Below are 22,254 nucleotides of genomic sequence, written 5' to 3' on the forward strand. Positions count from 1 at the left end.
TATTTTTTAATACTAATATTATATTTACACGATGCTGTTTATTATATTTAAATAAAATGAATTTTCCTGTTGGATATTTCCTGCTCTTTTCAATAAATTGACACATGGCCCATCCTGTATATTAAAAATAATTGGCAAGGAAAACATTTGTTACCAGTGGGCATTAAGTGTTAAGTTCAGTAGTGAACCTGTTTAACAGTAGACAAACTGTTTAACATATTTCTTTATCTAATTTTTGTTTAATATATTTTCCCCGTGCAAATATACGCGATCTTATGACTAACATTTATAAAGATTAAAGTAAAAGGTGAATTTGATTTAAATCTTATATTAGTGGTTCTTCTTTCGTATCGCCTTTTACCATTATTTTCATATAAATTTAACTGTTAACACTTGGGAAAGTTGAAACACTTGGGCGCAGTACGAACGTTATAATACCACCATTCTGTTAAGTATAACTTAAGGTGTGTTTGGCGAAACAAAATAAAAAAAAATCTTAATCGATATTGAACTGATGAATTTACATATATTTAACGTTTTCGATTAATTCTTTCAAAAATGTACGTCACCAAATAGAGAACGGGAGAAAGAGAGACAGAGTAGTGAGAAAATGAGAGCTTGCTCTATATATTTCCATATGTCCTTTGCTCATTAGATAATCATTTTAAAATTACACCGATAAACAAGTTTGTTTTTCTGATAAAAACTATGAGTACAATTTTATTTAATACCTGATGAATGAGAAGGATCCTTCAGGCACCGTGGGATTTTGGGTTTCTACTGCTACAAATTTTTATTTATTTTATGCATATTTCGAATTTGCGGAGCACTGTAGGCACGCACCTAGTGCGTCTGTGCATAAACGTACGTGCACATTATAAATTAAAAAATTAAGCACTAAAAAAACGTACATTACATCCCCTCCAAAATAATACTTAAGGATTCAACTTTAAAATGGTTTTGTTTACCCTCCAAAACCATTTTAAAGATGGTTTTGTTTAACCTTCCTAGCATTTGATTGCTGTCTAGGGGTGAATGTAACTTTTACTTTATCTGAATTTAAAAAAAAAATAAATAAAAATAACACTAGCATTCATACTACCGATATGAAACTCAATATTTAGTATTTTAAGAAAAAATCATTAAAGGTATTTCGTATACTTTTTTTCTTCTTTTTTTTTTTTTTTTTTTTTTGAACAATGATGATTGATACCTTTGAGGTTAAATCTTAAATCGAAACAGCATCTAAAGATGCTTGGTGGCCCGCCACGTTTTCTGTCTAAAAACTAGGTTACGAATACTGACATCACATGTCTATAGTGATCAGTCGAGTAATAAGTGGAAACACGAACAAAAATTGTAGACATGTAAGACTAGTATGAGAAAAAGATTTGGGATAAAGGACAGAAGTGTTTATCGATAAACTGCTATCAATCAGAAGGGGGTTTCTTCGCTTAATGTGGGTGTATTTAGGATCTGAGAAAGAGAAAGTGAAACCGACGACTCTATTCGCAGAATAATAATATTATTATTATTATAGCCAAAATGAAAAAAAATAAATAAATAAAAATTGACGAAGAAATTTCTTAATCTCGTGGAAGAAGGATGGAAACTAATTCGGATTTTTCAAACAAATAAACACATGTATATGAAAATTAAACAAAACTGGTTTTGTTTCTGATAGAATAATTATAATTCCAACACCAGATCTGTCCGTCTGATATGAAATTAATGAATATTTTTGTTCATGCATATGACGTTTCGCATGTCCTTTATCCCACCTGCTTAACAAAGAAAGGAAGTGGAATTGGAGGCCAAGTGTGTTGAAATTAAAGAGATGACCTGTGGTATAACCCGGATACAGTTACTTGAGTTAGAGACAAGCGTTTCTTGAAATGCGTCCACTTTTCCTTTTAATAATTTTATTTGAACGTAGTGAGAGAAGGACATAAAGTTCATAATGAATTAATTACGCGTGATAGCACTAATAAACCGTGAATTTTATTTCGTAAAATAAGCATTACATTAAGTACTTCCACACGACAAAACTACTTAATAATTGCCGGAAGAGGCTTCTACAGTAAGGTCAGGCACGGCCACCAAATTTTTCCTGATTAGGCCCGATGACAGGTTCCATATGGAGTCCTGTCGTCAAGATTGATAATGACCAAATATTAAATGGTTGTATCGTTAACGTATTTAATGTAATATTTTTTTACGCAGTAAAATTCACTTGATAGAAACAGTCGATGGTTTAGCTCGCGTTACCGAATTTAATTAATTCTTATTTTAAGTATCACATAATTTTGCTTTTTACTTACTCGTATAATTTAAACTATTTAATAATTAACACAAAAACTCAGCTTTTCAACATTAAGAAATGCATTTATACTTGTTTGATGTAGTTAAGTCCGTTAGTACATTATGATTATTTGAAATGTAGCGACCAGTTCTAATGAGAGCAATATTGATGAGTCTGTGTCGAAAGTGCATTGTCATTAAAGGTGATGACTTTCTGTTTGAAAAGTCAGATCGAAATGCCTATGCTAAGTACTAGAAACAAATCACAGTGAAAAAAACGTAGGCGGATAAAATCATCGAAGAGTTCAATTTGATTTATTTACATCAAATTGAAAATCAATTTTCAATATTTCAATCTAAGCATAACTTTTTGGACGACTTTACACTTTATATATTTATTTTTTATCAAAGGATTCCTGATTTGAGTAAATAATATTTACTTTAAATAAAATACTTTACAGTGGAAATGAATTGTAAAGAATTTTGCGTATTTGGACATATTTATATTTGGGAATTCTCCGGTTGAAGGCGATTTTTAAATTTAAAGCAATTCATCTTTGGTACATGATGATGATTGACCGAATACAAAGTGAAAGTCACAATGAGGGGTTTAAATGTCTGTCATAATTCCTAGTCAACTTTAACATAGATCACTGACATAATAGTTTATATGATAACATCAGATCTGAATATTGAAATATGAATGTTAGATTTGCAACCTCTCAGAGGATGTTTCTGAAATGCTTGTCTGTTTAAACAGACTGTTCAGCGCAGTATTTTTAGATGACACCTTGCTTCTGTTCTAAGTTCTCGCAATAGACAACAGAGCGACCAGTCGTTAGTTTAATTTTAATCATTTGTTAATGACAAAATGTCAGCACGTGTTAAACTATCTGCAGTTATCCTGGAGAACACAGGCGGCACAGCACACTTTTCTTTTTACACAGTAGTTCGATTTTATCCGTCAGTCCTTCACCGATCGGTAACGAAGTGTCAGGTGCGATTTACGGCAAGTTCCTAGCGAGTTCCTTGTCGGGGGTAATTTCCTACAACCGCGCAAACCACAAAACGTAACAAGCGGGTCCGCATTCGTTCTTCACGTTAATGTAAAGACTTCGTTGACAATTTCGTCGTGACGTTATCGTGTCTTTTGCCGGAAAAAACAAACAACAGAGAAAATTGCACGAGTTTATCACTGCTTCTTGACTTCGCACAGCCGCAGTATTAGCCACTTCAGCAGTCATAGTTCCCTAAGGAGTGTAACGGAGAGGCGTCAGTCCAATCAACAGATAGGCGATGTTAACGACGGGGGAGGTAGGTAACCGGTGGACCTGTCAGGCGGCTGATGGTGCGACCCAACAGAAGATGCAGCGGCCGCAGCAGCGGCAGCGGCTGCGGCACTAGCAGCTTCATTGGACCATGGCTGGAGGTTTTGCAGAGCGTGTAAGGAAGCGTTACTGAGGCACAGAGGGTCCCGAGAACTTTCGTATATGGTCTTTGTCACCACCTCTGCATGCAGAGACATCATTAGTCGGTTGGCTGCCTGTCGCTCGGCCTCCCTTTCTTCAGCTGTTTGCCGCCTGCAAAAGTAAAAGCACAAAACGTTTCAGTTAGTTTCGCGGTTGCGTTATAGCAGATTGGTTTCAAAATTCTCAAAATTAAAATTGAAATTAACAGTCCGCAATTAAGAGCAACTTTTGTGGCTACAGTTTTTCGCTCTAAATTACTAGGTTTGGGAAAGCACCTCTCTCTTTCTCTCTATCTCTGACATACATATGCGCGCTCTAAGTTAAGCTAAGTGATTACTTTAATCGTCTCTTGTATATCTAAAAATCAGTCTAGGAAAACAAAGCGATGCTAAGTCATGCAACAACAGATAGTATATTGGATCCGACATCATCTTTAGGTTTCGCGGCACAACTCACTGCCGATTATACTGCTAGTGTGGCCATTATGACAGACGTTAGACAAAGTCAAAGGATTAAAAAAACTCTGTTCTCGAGAAGGAAAAGGATCACTAATCATTTGTCTCTTTCTCACATTGTATCTAATTTTGTGGCTGAAAGGAACATTATTATACCCTTTGAGTTGCTTTAATAATTTTGAGTCCAAAAAGAGTATCCTGCATCCAGCACGGAAAGGGAGAGCCGAAAACAGTCCGTTTTCCCACCCCCTTCTGGATAGCTGAATCTAAAATCTTAGTTGGAGTTATCTTAGCTGGAATTAGGCTGTTTACCCCACTTTCACTGGCTGGTGCCACATTAGAAATCGCAATACTTTGTTAAATTAAATAAATACTAAATAAACACTTTTAGAAACTTCTGTGAAGAGCTTTCGGCATTGTAGGAAAAAGTCTTAATTAGAATGAGATTAATTAATTATCTGTATTGCATTTAAATTGCAGGATACAATAGATTACAACGCAAAAACCTCTTCACGGCTTCGCGAGCGAAGGTTTAACAAAAAAAAAAAAAATGTTCGATTATTGAAATGTGTTATTATATACGTGATGTGGCATATAATAAAAAATATAATTCTAATTTGTTGATACGACTTTTACACATTGTGCTAAATATTCCATAATTATAATGTGGTGATAACCATGAATATCCCATGAGCTCTTCCCTACTGACATGAATGTGTGTGAGGAGCATTTGACTAAAATAAAAGCGCGCACATCTAAATCAAGGCTGCCGAATTTGCGTGGTCTAATATAATGCATTTTTGGTAGTGGACCCCGCCATATTAATGAAAACCGAAGCCGAAAGAGAAAGGTGTTTTTATCCGATGCGGTTTTAAAATAAAAAAAAATCCTTGGGAATTTATTTTTCATGTACTGATAATTTAAATCACTGAGCAGCATCAACTTACGCTCAAGGTTAGAGAGAGTCTTCCTGAAAGTCATTTTGCATATATTGCAAAGATGACATACGAAATAACACTAATGCTCAATAGCCAAAGATAAAACAAGGCGGGAAAATTAAACACAAATAAAAATAGTATCAAATATTCGTCATTTATGAACAAAAACAGTCACTCACTCGCGAACCTGTTTCAATGTGCAAATTGGTAAACCGAATGAAACAGATGTTCCCAAAACAATCTGTTTTCGGAACATCTGTATTTCGCGTTTGTCGCTTAAAAGGCTGTAAAAATAACGTAATACAAATATTGTAAAAATAATAACAAAACATACTAAATATAAATTGTTTAGTATACAGTGTGTATTAAGTCTTTTGCCTTATCAATCTACAATAATACACACTTAATAAAAGGTTAATTGATATAACTGTAATTTATTATTGCTGAATAGGCTTTACAGTTAACTTTATCAGTATAATAATATTACATCAGCCACAAGACAAAAAAGTTTAGTTTCTTGGGATTTTAGTGATACGTTAATCCCGCAGATGCTGTTTAAAAAAATAAATAATTTGTTCTAACATAGTACCTGTTAATTTTATCACTTTAATCAAATGTTTAAAACTTGCGTATTAGGATCAGCTAAACACTGACCTAAAATTAAGATTCTATCTGTGCAATTTGCAGATACCAGTAAATTAAAGAACTACAATTACGGTATGATAAAAAAAATCTTTGTAGATCTTAATATGTATCGTATTTGTGACCTTAGAGAAGGTTCGTTCAATGTTTAAAACTTTAAACAAAAACAATAATACTGTTCAGTTTCTCTGATTTACTGTTAGTTCGTCTATTGACGTATCGAGAAACATATGACGTATCCTGAATTGCCTTCTTGCGCACTGCTTCCAACGAGGAATGTATATTTGGAGAAGTTCATTTGATGCTTGAATTTTCAACATCCAAGCATCGGTGAAATCAAACTTCTTGTTGAAGGATTTTAGGAGCATAAACAACTTAAGGCTACATTGGGTATTATATGTATATTATCGGGCTGATCTGCATGTCATGCAGGCCGAAAAAGTAGAAATTGGCGTTGTAATAAAGCGACATTTATTTAAGGTTCGTCGAATGCTGTTTTTTCCCAGTGATATTCCGTGACAAATTTACTGTGAATCTGCTATGTTGCCGATGTGGTAGATGTTATATAGCACCCGAACGCCATGAGAACAGCATGCAACTCACAAGCACGCTATTGCATTGTCTTTGCGCATGGCGACAAATGCTGAATCACTTGGTGAGAGAGAGAAACCACGTGGTTTGAAATTCCCGTAGCAAACTATCATACCCCTCATATTTTACCCTCCCATATCAAAGATAAACTACCCTGCCAAAAGTATTCGGACATTACTCCGACTCTGAACAAGATGCTCGCGAAGTAGGAACAGGTTTTAAAGCCTGCAGGCAACAACAGTAGAGATATAAACAAGCAGAATAAATCGCAGAAGGGATTTCAAAGAAGATTTCAGTGCATTGGATTCCATATCAGCGAATACGTCAATGCGTTCAATAGCCATTCGTTCAAACTGCGCAAATTCAACTCTGACCGGTGATGTTAATATGCGTAAACGGTCTGGCAGGCAAAAAAAGAAAAGAAACGCTGACGATTGATATTGCCGATCTCTGAAAAAAGTAGTGAAAGCGAACCGAGTGATATTCTTTGAAAATGTTATGTTGGGACTGCAGATGAGCGTACGGTTTTCATAGCAGAGCTACTGCTCACTAGTTCCACACTACACTAGGGAACTTAAGATACGTGGCGTTACTCAGTATTCAGATAAAGCCGTCAAGTGTAGGCGTAAAAATGCCAGGAAACACCATGTACTTACTGTGCATTGAACTCGAAATGAAGTTCAGAGGGTGCGGGGTCATGTGAGAATGCTTCTGGTGGTTCTGACTCGCACTGTCGGTTGCGCCCAAAATTCACGACTGTCAGTCGTATTATACACTGTATGATATCTTGGACAGTTTCGTGTTGCCCACGCTGGTGTTTCTATGGGAATGAACTATGCATTCTTCCTGCACGATAATGCCTCGTCCTAGTCCGGTCCTGGGACAATCAATACGCTCCATTTTCTACAGTTGAACTGGCGACTGCAATGAAGGAGGAATTCATATGAATTCCTCTTTCAGTGCAATCATACTCGTAAGAGTATGATTGCACCGAATCGATCAGTTTTTTTTTTTTTTTTTTTTTTTACTGCTCGATACAAGTAACTAGTTGAGAGAATTCCACAACATAATGATGCTCTCCTTTGGCCGAATATGGGCCTACATCTTATTAATTTGTTCATTGAAAATCTTATTTTTCCAGACTTGATGATAGTGTCCGAATATTTTTAGTAGGGTACTGTGTGCTTAATAAAATTCTGTTTAATAAAATTAGCATTCGTCCAAAAGTAGCGTTTACGGAAACAAAAAAAAAAAAAAAAATCTTTTCAGAAAGCTGTACATCTTAAGCTGTATTGAAGTATTTGTGGAATGACAATCAGTCTACTCTCCAAAATACGTCCTTTAAATACATAAATATGCCAATACAGTCAAGTTCCGTAAAGATATCCTACAAGGGCATTACTATTTCCTTAGTCCCAAGGTGGATTGCGCAAAAGTGAGTGACAAAGGGCAATTATCATAAAAACGACAAGATGGCCATTAGGTACCGATGTTATTAAAAATTTATAAAGCAAACTGTTAGACAATTACTTTTTCTCTTCTTGCGTTTTTTATTATAAAATATATTTATTTTGAAAATCGCTAATAGGTCTGTAAGTTTTTCACCCCGAAACGAATTTTCTTTGGGAGAATAAAAGTGGTTTGCTCGAAAAATGCTTGCAAAATGAATAAAAGTGTGTTTAATTTATATGCTTATGCAAATCAGAAATATGAGGTAATGCATGTAAATGAATCAATTTACTACATTTCCAGTTAAAGTGAAGGAAGAAAGATATGCCGAAATATGTATATCAGTTTATAAAAAGAAAAGAAGAGCATTGCTTTATGATTTCCATTCGATAATTCCGAAAATCCCACAAAAATTATTTAATGCTACTTTGTGTACATCTGAGGGGGAAATTTGTAGGTTTGCAAGTAAATCCTCGACTTTTACGGATAATAGGGAGAAGAGGGTGTCCCGTTATTGCCGATTGTCTGTAAAATGGAAAGTTTCTTTTTTCATACACATAGACTCATTGCGTCCACATAGTTGAAAATTTAAACGGTTACTCTGTATAGCATCTATCATAAACACTGAAATAAAGTTAAACGGTAAAAAACAAGCCTTCATTTACATTGACTTTATTATTTTATACATAGCAAAAAAAAGTTCTGTTTATACTCCGGCGCGCCCACTATGGCTAGAGTTTCCAATTAATCATTTCAATAACAAAAATAGTCAACCCCATCTAGCAGTCAAGCGAGCTTGAATCAGGTCCATTCAAACGCGTAAGCTAGTGCATTCTCGCGCTTGACCACCCGGATATGTCCGGCCATTATTTACTGTGAACGTGTTGGGAAGAAAACTTTATTCAGATCAGGAGCTAAGAGACCGAAGTTAAGATGCTGGCGAATCTTCAAAAACCTTCAAATTCCTCATATTCGTAGGTGCGAGCAACAGACACAACGGAGTCAACTCCTCTGACAGTCTTAATGTCAGCGCAACATTCAGATATACACTCTTTCTCTTTTCGCCATTTTTCTTTGGAGCCATGATGATACACTCCAAGTGAGGTTATAATGAAGAAACAAGCGCACAATTGAGCACTTAAATACAATACCGAGTGCATCCATAAAATTTCTGGGCCATTTGCCTGCGGCTGCCGCGTCTCATGAGTTCCCAGTTTTCCCTATCTCATGAGCACACTCGAAATGCACTCTGGTCAGTTGAATGGAGATTCGTAAAATTGAGAGTTTCTGTATGTCAAAATGGGACAAATATTCCTCTCAAAAACAAAAAAAAAAAAAAAAAAACCGAGTTACTTTAAGCTTAAAATCATACTTTGCAGTCACGGTTTGTGTAACAAATAGTTTTGAACTTCAAGGAATTGCCAATAGTCTTGTATTAACTATTCCTGTAACAAAAGTGGCCGAAAAACTTTAAATAAGAGTGTATAGTGCGGGATTGGTCCTGCGTTGATATATTATACTGCACTGATTGGGCTTGTCGGCAATGGTTGCTCGGAAATGCTGAATAATGCGGCAAGTTGCATGAACGAAAGACATTTGCGTAAAATAATACTTTTCAATTCAGATTTGTCAGCAGAGACATTCCCATTCTGTTTATTACAACCTCCAGAGACCCGCGCCAACGCTGTAACTAAGAGACCATCAATAAAAGCACGAAGCCAGAACAAAGTGTTGGTGAGAAAATGATAATTCTTAATAGGCACTTACCAGCGATGCATTATTTCACGTGGAGACATGGCGTCGTGCCATAAGGGAAAATAATCAGGACAGCGCATTAGAATAACAGCATGTACTTATGACGGTCCCGCCTACTTAGATCAGAACTTGTGAAACGTTCCTGTATAATATCAGGTGGGAAGAAAACTAATAACAGTGTATAGGGAAGTAATAAATTTGATTCATGACCACCTGCACTCCGAAACAGAAGGGCGAAACCGTAAACTGGAGTTTTGTACGCGCTCAAGCATAGGTGAATATGATAATATTAAACAAGGTGAAGTCCAGCCTACGCTAAAGAGGGAGGTCTGGTTAGGGCGGAGATAGCTTCAAACTATCCCACACGAGATAACATTCGGCCGGCTTGAGGTCAAACTCTACCTCTACCACGCCGCCGCGTTTTTTGATCGCAGTTGAATGAAGAATGTCGCTTTTTAGCAAACTGTTTCAAACTTTCATGAAGTTGAAAGTTTGAAACATTTTCTCACCTGAGGAAAGTCACGTAACACTTCATCAAATTTAATAAGTTTGTTTACGTATACAGAACATTGAACATACTTCTGATTTTTTTATTAACTGAATTACTGTTACTATTGGTATTGCATCCATTCGTTTTTTACTGTTCTGTTCCGTCACTCATAGGTTGTCAACTAGAAACAATTGTTACTTATAGCGTACATAATATCCACCTCACATCAGCGTGAACACATCAGTGTGTCCAAAAGATAGCTAGTACCAATTCCGACGCATGTACATTTGTACAAGGTCTTCCATGACGGTTATTCCGCACAATACATCACCGTCTTCCACTGGTCAGGAGGAGTTTGGATTCGATGCCCGTCTATTATTATTATTATTAAAATCAGTTTATTTCCCAAAAAACCTTGGGTCACCCCGGGACGGCTCTGTGCCAGAAGATTACAGAGGACTTTAGATGTGCCTCTAAGACTAGAGGCACATCTAAAGTCCTCTGTAATCGACTGAAAACGTTCGAGTCTTCAGGAAATTTATTCTAGAAAAGGTGTGAAGATAAATGATTCTCTCTCTCTTACAAAGGGCGGACTGGCCAGTTCTGATTTGGATTCTACGATCAAAATGTTAAAAATCTTATATAAGTCCGTAAACTTCGTCAGAGTTCAACAAATCAGTAATTCTACGACGAAATTCACTAGACCTCATATTCGGATGCTAATAGGGCATCATTAAAATGTAATTTTAACCGTATTTTGTTCTCACTGGGTGCCTATGGAAATCTTGTCGCAATTATTATTATTAGCTTAGGAAGAGGTACAGTTTTATCTTTTTGATTTCTTGTTTAACAAGTTAGTTAATGTACGTAGTGTGTCACATTTCAGTCGCATTAGTAAATATTATTATTATTATCATCTGTTTATTTATCCACAAAATGCTGACCACCCCTGGAATGCTATGTGCTGGAAGAGTATTTTATTTACAAATCTGAGGTGCCAGGTACCGCATTATATATTGGATTACACACAGAGTACATGTGGCCTCGCCTGAGAAATTTACGCAAAACGAATTACACACAATATTTTAGATTATATTCATCTGAAAGTTATACAGATTATTTGTAGATGTACATCAGTTATTTTAAATATAGCTGTTTATTATTATTATTGGAACTGTTTATTCTCTGGGTTGGAGCTCGCCACCCTCCCTTGAAGTCCATTTGTCTAAGAGGGTGAACATTCTTCCGTTCTTCAGAGATTCATCATCTGAAGGATGGAATCATAAAACGTATCTTCGTAGTATTTCTACGGTTGTACCGTATACCTAATTTTTGAAGATTTTTCTAGACATTAGCCGCCTAATAATAATCATGATTTGTATATATCAAAAAAAAAAAAAAAAAAAAGATTCAAAAGCAATGACGTTTATGCGCGAGTCGAGAGTCCTGGGCATCTTCAATATTGCTCATTCACTCCTCCAATCAGCGCACGGCAAAAAACATAATATACATTGCTTCAGCTACAATTAAGCTACTGTATATGGATAGCGTATGCGATATGCATGAATAAATAATAATTGCCGGATAATAATACTAATTGGTCTGATTTTAATGGTACTTGGGAAGCTCGATAAATTGTTCTGAAAGAGCCAGATATAAAATTTTATGAAAATCCATTCATTGGAGTTATTATATGCGGACGGACGGAAAAAGAAGTACTCTAATAATTTCCGGATTTCTTCTACTGGTCCCACATTTTAATGAAATTTGGAATAGATTGACAAAAATTCTACAAAGGCCAAATAATAACTCCACTAGGAGTGGAAGTATTACGTGCGGACGGACAGACAATAGGTGATTTGCACATATTTGCTATAGCGTTTAAAATCTATTCTAATTTGATCAATAACTAGGAAAAAAAAAAAAAAAACGCTGGTGACCAGAAATTGTTCTGAAAGCGAGAACACTAATAAGAAATACGGAATTTCCTTCTCCAGTAACTTAACTTCTTGCTTTTATTGTTTAATAAGCATATTTATACGTATGCGGCGTTTTTGTTGTTGTTCTTCAGAATGTTAATCGGAACTTTTTTTTTAGTAGCCCAAGTAAAAGATGAATGATTTGCCCGTGAATATAGGCGTTTACTTTTAGCACTTAAACATTATATAATATTGCTAAATGCTTAAAAAAAGCAATAATATAACAGAAAAGAAAGTAAGAAAGAAAATCAAAAATAAGTTAAGAATGTCACACATTTAATTCTCCATTTTAAAAGCAACTTGGGGACCGGTTTTAGAAACAAGCGAAGATAAATTGCATTCCATTAGAATCAGCAGGATAACAATCATAACAGTAGACTCCCGATTATGCGGGGTTGTTGAGAAGTAGATTTTCCAGGGATAATCGAAACCTGGAATAACCCGCGAAACTAAAGCAAAACTCGTAAACGTGAAAAACGCGGATTTATTTACATAAATTCATAATTATAATGATATTCGCTCATGAGCTAAAACATTATAATCGCCTACCAAATAGCGTGTTGGGTCGCCTTTCGCTGTGATAACTACTTGCACCAGGCGTGGCGACTTCGCGAAACCGCGGTAGATGTACTCAGGTGTACTGGACCAGATGTACAGAAAGACGTCTCGCAGTTCGGCAATGGAGCTGGGCATTGGCGTGGACGTACGAATGCTCTGCTCTACCGCCCCGCAAATGTTCGATGGGTTTGGTGTCGGAGAAATTTGGGCAGCCAGGGGAGCACATGAAATCGTGAACATGTTCCTTGAACCATTCCTGCACAATGCGTGCCGTGTGGCGTTGAAAGAGTCCAGTGTCATCCGGATATACGGTCGCCATGAACTTGGTCCGAAACAATGCTGTAAGAGGATCTGAAAGTAAGGGCGTGTTTGGTGGGGATGAGGACACCAGTGATGTCTGTGAAAACATCTCCCGTGCAGTCTGGAGTCAACACGGGAGATGTTTTCACGGACATCACCGGGTGTCCTCATCCCCATTGGCTGACAATGTCTTCAGCTGTTGAGATGTTACTCTCGCCTTCCTAGTGAAGCCAATCATTCCTCCATTCAAGCTCCATCAGGATCTCTCCTTTCCAAACTGCACGGTCTTTACACTGACGAACTGAGAAACACAACCCGTGCCACCACTATATATGCTTCACCAGTCAGTGACATCAGTCCTAGGTGCTCTGGGAAGAGTCCACTTGTGGAGATTGGAATGGTCATAATGTTTTGGCACACGAAAGTACATATTATAGCCCGAGAAGATCTGATATAAAACTTCACTCTTAAACAAAGAGATCAATGAAGTTCGCATTTCCTGTGGCTTTTACTCCTGCGAATGGTACTACATAAATAGGCATTTCTTTGTTGTACCTTGTATTAGTATCAGCCAGAGTGCAAGGAAGTTCGAAGCTTTCGTTGCACCAGCAAAAAAAGTGAAGTAAAAGGTACCTGTTGAACTGACCTTTGAATTTCCTCAAGCAGTCATCCTCAACCACCCATGGAGGTAACTTATTCCAATAGCCAATAACTTGCAGCTAAAAGAAAACTTCTTCCTGTCGAGTAGAAATTCATTAAGTTAGGACTTAACTGCTTTTCAGGTATGCTGACGAGATGCATATTACAAAGGACAATCTCTTTATCCTTATCCGTTATGACATGGTGGATGCAAATGGAAAAAAAAAAAAAAAAACACGAAAACTTGGAGAATAATGTTAAAATTAACCGCACACGTAACTTTGTACAGAAATTATCAAAAATAAATTACCCCCAATGGCAATTGAGTGAAAACACGCATTTGCCATTGGGGTTAATATAAATTAATGGTAAAACATTTGTATTTGTAATATTTAGATAATTCAGAACATGAAAATTAGGAATTCCCAGATTTAACTTTTTTTTTTATAACCACCTATTTGATAAACCTGTCATTAAAACAATAAACCTAGATGGCAAGCTCTCCTACAGAAGAAACATAGCAGAAGTAATCCCCAGTGAAACTCAATCAAAGAATCGCAGAGTGGAAAGAAATATCGCAAGAAACGCACAATAAATAGCTTCCCGGTCTAACAGGAATTCACTTATAGATTTGAGAGCTGAATTATTAACAACATCAGAACCTTGAATTAAATACTTAGAAGTTCATGCTCGTTACAAGGGCATGCATTTTCTTAATAGGTTTCTAATAAGTTTAATATGTTTTAACAGGTTAAAAATAATAATAAGATTTAATATGTATTACTTCTAGAATTCTACTTGAATTCTGTGGTTCCAATATGTGGCGACATCTGAGCCCCATCTCCGCCTTCCTCCTTTCCATCTCACGTATACGGAGAACTTTCCTTAATAACAGATAAGTATTGAAGGTTAGACTTGCTGCTTAGATCTCTTTACTCAAGCACAACACATTCTAAAAAATGATACTACTGACGTCATTATTTTGAAGCCAATCCCTAATGGTTTTTTAAGGAAAACCTTAAAACGCTGACAGTTTAAATCTTGAGTAAATGAATATTAACCCTTTTTCACATTCAAACAGGATCATTTTCTCTTCGACTTCATTTTAGTGATCGTACAATCGTTTTCCAATATCTATTAACAGGACTAGTACGCATGTCATAAAGAATGCTAACGTGTTAATACTGGAACAAAATCCTTATTTAGCAATTTGAATCTCTTCCAACTAGTGTTACCATATTGAACCACAGGAAGACTAATATCAGGGTAAACTGGTGTTTCAAAACTTTAGGAATCAGGTAAATTTTATTAGCGTTAATTAAATTACGCACTTCTAGAACAAAACTTAAAACAAGTCCACTTTGTGAGGTGCGAAAAAATGTTGGTTTATCTGCCCTGCGGCTATTGCTGTCAGCTTTGACATTTTCCTGTTGATGTTGTTGTTATTGGGTTTAAAGACACAAGGGCAATTTCCTGTTGAGAAGCATTTCTTAGAGGTCCATTGGTGAATTAACAGGACACTTCGGTGTACAAATAAAATTAAACGTTTAACAATAATAAACGTATTACTAGGAAGGACCAGCGATATCTGTTTTGTTGCAACGTCTACTTTGCGGCCATCGTATATTCAATAACACTCTCAGCACCTTTGTCATTTCTAAAGTCATAAAAACAAAGACGTCACCAAACCAATAATACGATCATCAGGGTGTGTATTTGCCACAAAGTTAACCCTTTATTATGTCGTAATTGTACATTTGCTTTTACATATTCATGCAGTGTGGGTGTGTATATATATATTATTATTATATAATATATTATATATATATATATATATATATATATATATTTTTTTTTTTTTTTTTTTTGTGTTGTTGTTACTTTTTAAGTACACAATATGGTCAGCACTAAATTCTGGTGCAATCACACAAGCATTTCGTGCTGACCATTTAAAGAAACAAATCTTTAGGAAACGAAGATGTGCATTAATCCATCTTGGAAGCGATTCGCCAAACATGAAAAGTAAGAAAATATGTCGCACTGCACCTTTTGATTGAGGGGTTTTCCGTGATGCAAAGAAGCACACGTGCAAGAAAGAAATGCCAGATTATCGTGATCCTTAGCAGCTTGTTCCGGGCCGAAATAATTTGTTTTCGATGCTCCCACATTTCCTGCGCTTTACCAGCGCGACATACCATTCCTCAGAATCTGCACACGGCCTTCTTGCGTCGGAAAAGTGTTTTTCCCCAAACCGCAAACACGTGGCCCCTCTGGTCGAAATTGTCCGTAATTTTCTGAGCTTCGGAAATCCACTTTACGGCAGTATTTGGCGCCATCGTTGAGACACCTCGCATCGCTGAAGATTATACGGCGAACACCCACCCGAACGAGAATAATTATGACAAGTGCACGAACTGCAGACAGTGCCGCGTGTAATACGGGTTATCTTCATTTTCCCCCCCGGCTGTAAGTGGAGCCGCCATCCACTCCATTGCGCATTCAAGAATTATGCGAAAAACTGATAAAGCGCGCAATTACTCGGGGCTGAAAGGCGAGCGTGCAAAACGGCGTATATTCCGCGTTTGGGAAAAGAGCTCGAGCTCTTCGGCGCTGCTACGCCGACTCTGGAACGAGCCCTGCATCGCGAATAGCAGAAAATGACAGTTGTCAAACTGGTGACTTCGTCCCTTTAATAGGGGGCGCAGAGGTCACGGTTAACATATTCGAAACAAAGCCGCTTTAAAGTGTATCATTGTAAACACAGGTGGACAACAGTAATAGAAGCCAGCGAGCGCAAGACGACCGCCCCGAGCAGGGAGAGACACAGGAAATCACTAAGATGACGACTGCCCAGAGAACGGACAGACGGACGCAGACAGCACGATGGCGCCAAGCGGGGACTGATTATAGCCTTAAGTTCAAATGTTGGCATGTGGGACTCCGACACGATGCTAATATAGTCAGCCGCTGTGTGCCGGACGATGCTGCGGGCGTACCCCTAATGTTCGCATCATCCTTCCGCACGGGATACGGGTAGAGCTGTTCCGAGTGGTGTAACTGAGACGAACAATAGGTGGCGTTTACGCATTTTTAACGCACGAGTTCGAAAAAGACGCTCTAAATTTTGAAGATTTCTCTCTCTGTCTCTGATGATATCCTAAGGAGGTAAACAGATTTTGAACAGTCAGAGTCATTACTGGCAATGTCTTAATAAAGGACTTCAAGATGCCTTTAAGTTAAAATAACTACCTTTGAAAGTAAAAGTGAAACCTACCACAGCATCTTAAAATATCAAGAAACCCCTACTTTCCGTAGAATTCTGAGAAGATGAATGTACGCTGGATTTGCAACATATTTTGGAACAAAAGTAACAGCCAAAACAGAGTTCGGATACACAGTGTGTTTGTATGAGTTTGTGTGTGTGTGTGTGTGTGTGTGTGTGTGCGCTAGAGGTACCAGTGGTTCCCCCAAAAACCCGTTGTCGAATGTTTAACATGACCTAAAACAGTTCCAAATCGAAATTATCTACTATCAGGAAAGGTTACTATTTGGAAACAGTCTAAAATGGAACGCCGGTAATATTTGACATCCTTTTCTTCGTGTTTAAATTTCGTGGAATTCATCTGTAAAAGACCATCACAGCTTGAACTTATATGCATTCTGCGCATATAAGTCCTGTGTTATCTGTGCATATAAGTTCGTTGTTGTTGTTGTTATTTGGTTTTTAGGAGCATTAGCAACTAAGGCCATATTGCTCCGGGGATATGCGGTGATCATTCCCTGACCTTTCCGCATCCTCCGTATTTGGTGGTGACGGGTTCGAACCCCGGTCTAATCAAGAAGCGTGTGTTACGCACTGCTGCTCCTGCCCACCTGGCTACGGAGGCGCCTTATATTAGTTCGTAATAATCTTGAGGGTTGAACTGATTTTGATTGGTAACTTCATCTGGCTTTGCGTGGCTGTACGGGAGTATAAACAGAAACTTTATTTTTATTATTTAAAATGTAGAAGTAACGCTGATTTGGTAATTTTCACCCAACCGAAATACATAAATTGTATCGAATAAAAACACAGATAAAATAAATAATACCGATGGAACAAACTAACGATCCTCCTTCATCTCCTTCGAGTGACAGCTATCTTTTTATGGCAGCTTTCCTCCACTGATTTGTTGTTAATGTGAAAATGAAGGTTCAATAAATAAAAAAAAAAAAGTTGTTCCACTTGATACTCATTAAGAGACCAAAGCGATTCTAAAAGGTGTGCGATCACACCAGCATTTCGTGCTGACCGTTTAAAGAAACGAATCTTGAGGAGATGAAAATGTACATTAATGAATCTTGGAAAGATTTGCCAAACACGAGAAGAAAGAAAATATGTCGCGCTGTTGCTGGATTGAGGAGTTTTCCATAGAGATCAGTAGATAGCCAATCTCAGGCGGAGGGAGCATGGGTTCCCTCGTGAGTTATTCTAGCGGTATTTCAGTCGCACGATATTTAGATTGGCTTTTACAAACAAATGCATCGGTGGAATGGACTGAAGTGTTCCGAAACGTAGTTTCGGTTGGTCACACTAATCGGTAATAACGAGGACATATCCGATTATTATTATGCACCAAAAATTCTAAAGAAAACGAATGTCATTAAACAAAAAAAAAAAAAAAAAAGAAAAGAAAAACAGCATATGTTATCGACGCTGAATGGTATAGTATGACCAAAGGTTTAACGAGACAAAATACTTAAAATATAAAAAATAAAAGAACATTACAAAGAAGGAATACCAGTATAATAATTGGTACATAATATGATATTATAATCTGGTACATAATATGATATTATAATCTGGTACATAATATGATATTATAATCTGGTACATAAATATGGTCGCATATCCAACGTGCTGGGAGGGCAGTAGGATTAGTGGGCTACACGCTCCCATGCAAGAGAGACAGGAATTTTTTGTAGTGGTTTATCTGTATAATGTGCGTGTGTGTGTGTGTGTGTGTGCGCACGCGCGTGCACAGCTGATATTCGCGTAGTGGGGTCTGAAAAACTCAGAATAACTCAAGGAAAAAACTCTACTTCCTCTGTCTGAGATTGGCTAACTACATACCCAGGATGAAGAGGTCTTTAAGAATTCTTCCGACTGGAAGAATTCGTCAGACTTGAGATTTCTCCTTAACGAGTGACAAGTGTCAAACCCACTACTGTGTCTCGGTGAACAGTACAGTACAAGTACAGCGTTAGAAATACTTGTTTGATTTGCAAAGTAACTCGAATTAAAATAAGTTTTTACAAACCGTTTTTACTGTAGAAATTTAAAAAATATATGTGTAAGTTCCATTGGGTTGTTTAGGCTATGTGCCCAGACAACTAAATCAAGAAACGTCGTATCTGCAAACTGCGTGCATTCTATGGTCGGTTAACTTATTTTGTGGAATAAAAATTTGAGATACTGGGTAAAAAAAACCAAGAAATTCTCACTCGAGAACAACTAACTCGATCACTGTGCATTTAAATTGTATTAAGAACATTAAATTGCTAATTAATTTATTTCGTATTTATTTAATTTTGTTTCAGCATTTTAATCTGAACTCAATTTTTGTATTTATTTATACGAATATGACTCGCACTGTAATTAGGCCTAGTCTGTAATGTGTAATTTTAATAAATAAAATAAAACAACCCAATAAAGCTTTCTTCCTTCCGACGAGAAGCATTTTTCAACTTGGACCAGAATCGAACCCAGTCCTTCCCAGACAAAGTTTCAAGGACAGGGCAGCGAAATCATCCACTAAACTGCAACTGCGAGATCGAAATTATAATATAAAATGTTAGCCTTGTTGCTAAGGAAAATTACAGAAGGGTTCTCTAGATAACATGAATAAAAATTTTTAATTGTCGTGAAGGTATAGAAGCAGCAAGGAACACACGAGCTGATTTTGCTTTCAAAAAGACACTCCGAGAACTTGGGAATATTATCGGAATGTCTCTTATAACATGAATAACCAATATCAATCATGTTATAAGTGAGGAATTCATTCAGTAAACTGATAAAATCTAGACTTACTCTTCCCCAACACTAATCGAATCAACTGTAATATTTAATTACTTACTGGTATAATTAATTACTTATACTCCGCCCAATACTACTTCGTTAACAAGACTAATAGACACTGGAAAAATTAAATGTTCAAGCATGGATTGGAATATACCGGAAGAAACTTTTTCAGTCTCTCTCTCTACTTATGGCATTACGTAAAGTAGAATTAGGATTACAACAGTTTATTGTGCTGATCAATTTAGATGCATTTTATTTGTATATTTTCACAGTTTTTATTACGTAAATGTTTTCAGGTCCCCCCCTCCCACTAACAACATTTATACGTGTATAGGGCAGAACTGGTTAGCTTCTGGAAACTCAAAGTGGGGTAACCCGAAACAGAAAGGAAAAACCTCCAACGTATTATTGATTATGGAAGGCAATCAAATTGCCAAAAATCATAATGCTGACAGCCAAAAAGCCGAATGGATCAAGATTCCGAAATATTATAACGCCAACAGAACGAAATATCTAATCAAAAATCGAAAAATCTATAACACATTCAAATGAAAACCGATTAGTCCACGATGATCTTTTAGCTTATCTGAAATTATGGGTAAATCCAGTGACGTGTTAGTTTGTAATACAGGAGTGTTGCAGCCCTGAGCTCAGAGTGGCATCAAAGAGGAAAAGAGAAAATTACATAAAACATTACACTGAACAGGGCCAAATCTTGTGATGATACGCCACTAGATATATGCCCCTTGTAGAAATCCAGAGACACCAACCCCTCCCTCTTCTGCAGTACTCCAGCTGGGAATCATTATGAAGACATGTGTATAATCAAAAAACTGATTTATTTCACTAAACAAAACTGAATATTCCATAAAAACTTGGATAGAAAATAATGTATTTTGGTAATAACAGAACCTTGGTAAAACCTTCAACCTTTCGTCCTGAAAACTTGGATTTATCAAGTCGTAATAACTTTTAAATCTTATCAAAACCACCTGTCAGAAGTTGATTTAAATTAATCATACGATATATTTTACATAATAACAATGTAATAGTTTGGTATTATAGCCTGCTTTGTTTTGACATTTTGAAACGTCGACGTTTTGAATTGGCATCGTTTAAACGAGTTGATGTTTTATCCATGCATTTTTATCCTGCCGGCGTCCGTGCCTGGTGACACGTTGAACCTGAGGGCGTTTGAAGTGTCAGGGATGAGAAGTGGTTAACGTTTTGAACTGTCAACATCCCAACTATGTATACCTAAATTCCCAAAAATCAATTGAAAGGTCAACGAACGAAGATTTCTGAATTTTAAAAAATCCATGAAAAATGCATAACATAATGTTTCATTTAACGATATGTACGCAACCTACAGCCAAAATCTCTAAAGAAAATTATGATAGGTCTAAGAGTAAATGGAAGGAAGGAATATTAAAGAATATCACCACTGTCGAGAGAATATAACGAGTACCGCTAGAAAAACAACTCTCCAAAAAGTGAAATCCAGCTGAGGTCCAGATTTTAAAAAATATCACTTTGGAGACGTACCAATGCAATCGATATAATTCTGTCTTAAAACAAATGGTACTGAACTTTAAAAAACCTGTGAATTTTGAAAGTCACTCGATATCTAACGAAGTAAAAGAAATCTGCTTCCTTTGATATAAAAATGCAAAACTTAAGTCCAATCCCTTTTTTTGGACTTAAATCTGAGATATCTGCTGATACTTGGATCCAGCGCTGCATGCTGATGCTGAACGAGATGAGATTTCTTATCGCTGCAATTATTTATTATTTACTATTATTATTATATTTTTATTTATTATTGTTATTTATTTATTTATTTATTTATTTGATCTAATAAATAAATAAATAAATATGGTATTGCCAAAAAGAAAGATTTAAATGAACTGTCGTAGTTTTTGCTTTGCCACCAAACAAAAAAAAAATGTTACTGTTAGTATTTCGTCACTCAAAGTCAATTTACTCGAGTTTGTCATACTTCAAAGCTGCATGACCCCATGTATGACTATAGTTATCCATTTCTCCTATGTTTTTACCTTACCATTTTAGCAAAAACCTATGAGGCGAAAAAGGAAGTAGAAATTTACTTAGTTTTTACTCGGGAAGCAGAGTTTGTAATAATCGTCCTCTCAGTAGTAGCCCATCCCCCCCCCCTAGAAGAAGCGAGAATCAACTCTTGCTCTTCATGTGTTTTTGCTAATGTAAATCATTAGTGATTTCTACACTATTAGTTTAGTCCAGGGCGAGGAAAGCACTAATTTATACTTTATTTCGGCTGTTTTTATCATAATAGCCTCCTCGTCCCCCTTGCTATTGGAGTCGGGGCAGATCCAGACTGTTTTTATAGGTCGGCGATATAATGATGATAATAAATATAATTGATAACAATTAATAATTAAAGTTCACACTATTTGTATCCATCTACTTAGGCTCTAGGAATCGAGGCGATACTCTCTCCTGAATCCGTCACTGACTGGAGTTCCAACGCTATATGTTTTTTGCTCTTTCGTTGTTATACAGAACGGGATAGACAGATATCATTCAATAATTCTCTTAGGTTTTTTTATCTTGTTTTAAGGCTTCCCATTGTTATTTTTCACTATGTT

At 36.6% G+C, this 22,254-nt stretch overlaps 1 protein-coding gene across 1 annotated transcript in view; it reads right to left on the reverse strand.

Moving 5' to 3' along the window:
• Positions 1 to 3,261: 3,261 nt before the first annotated feature.
• LOC150081174 (T-cell leukemia homeobox protein 3-like) overlaps positions 3,262 to 22,254 on the reverse strand; it is a 187,689-nt gene continuing 168,696 nt past the window's right edge. Inside the window, exon 3 of the mRNA XM_090381349.1 lies at positions 3,262 to 3,881. Coding sequence (XP_090237475.1) covers positions 3,584 to 3,881 — 298 coding nt within the window. The 3' untranslated portion in view covers positions 3,262 to 3,583. The remainder of the gene's footprint in view (positions 3,882 to 22,254) is intronic.

Source organism: Mastigoproctus giganteus, chromosome 9, assembly GCF_048544385.1.
Source record: "Mastigoproctus giganteus isolate SK-2022 chromosome 9, ASM4854438v1, whole genome shotgun sequence".
NCBI lineage: Eukaryota > Metazoa > Arthropoda > Arachnida > Uropygi > Thelyphonidae > Mastigoproctus > Mastigoproctus giganteus.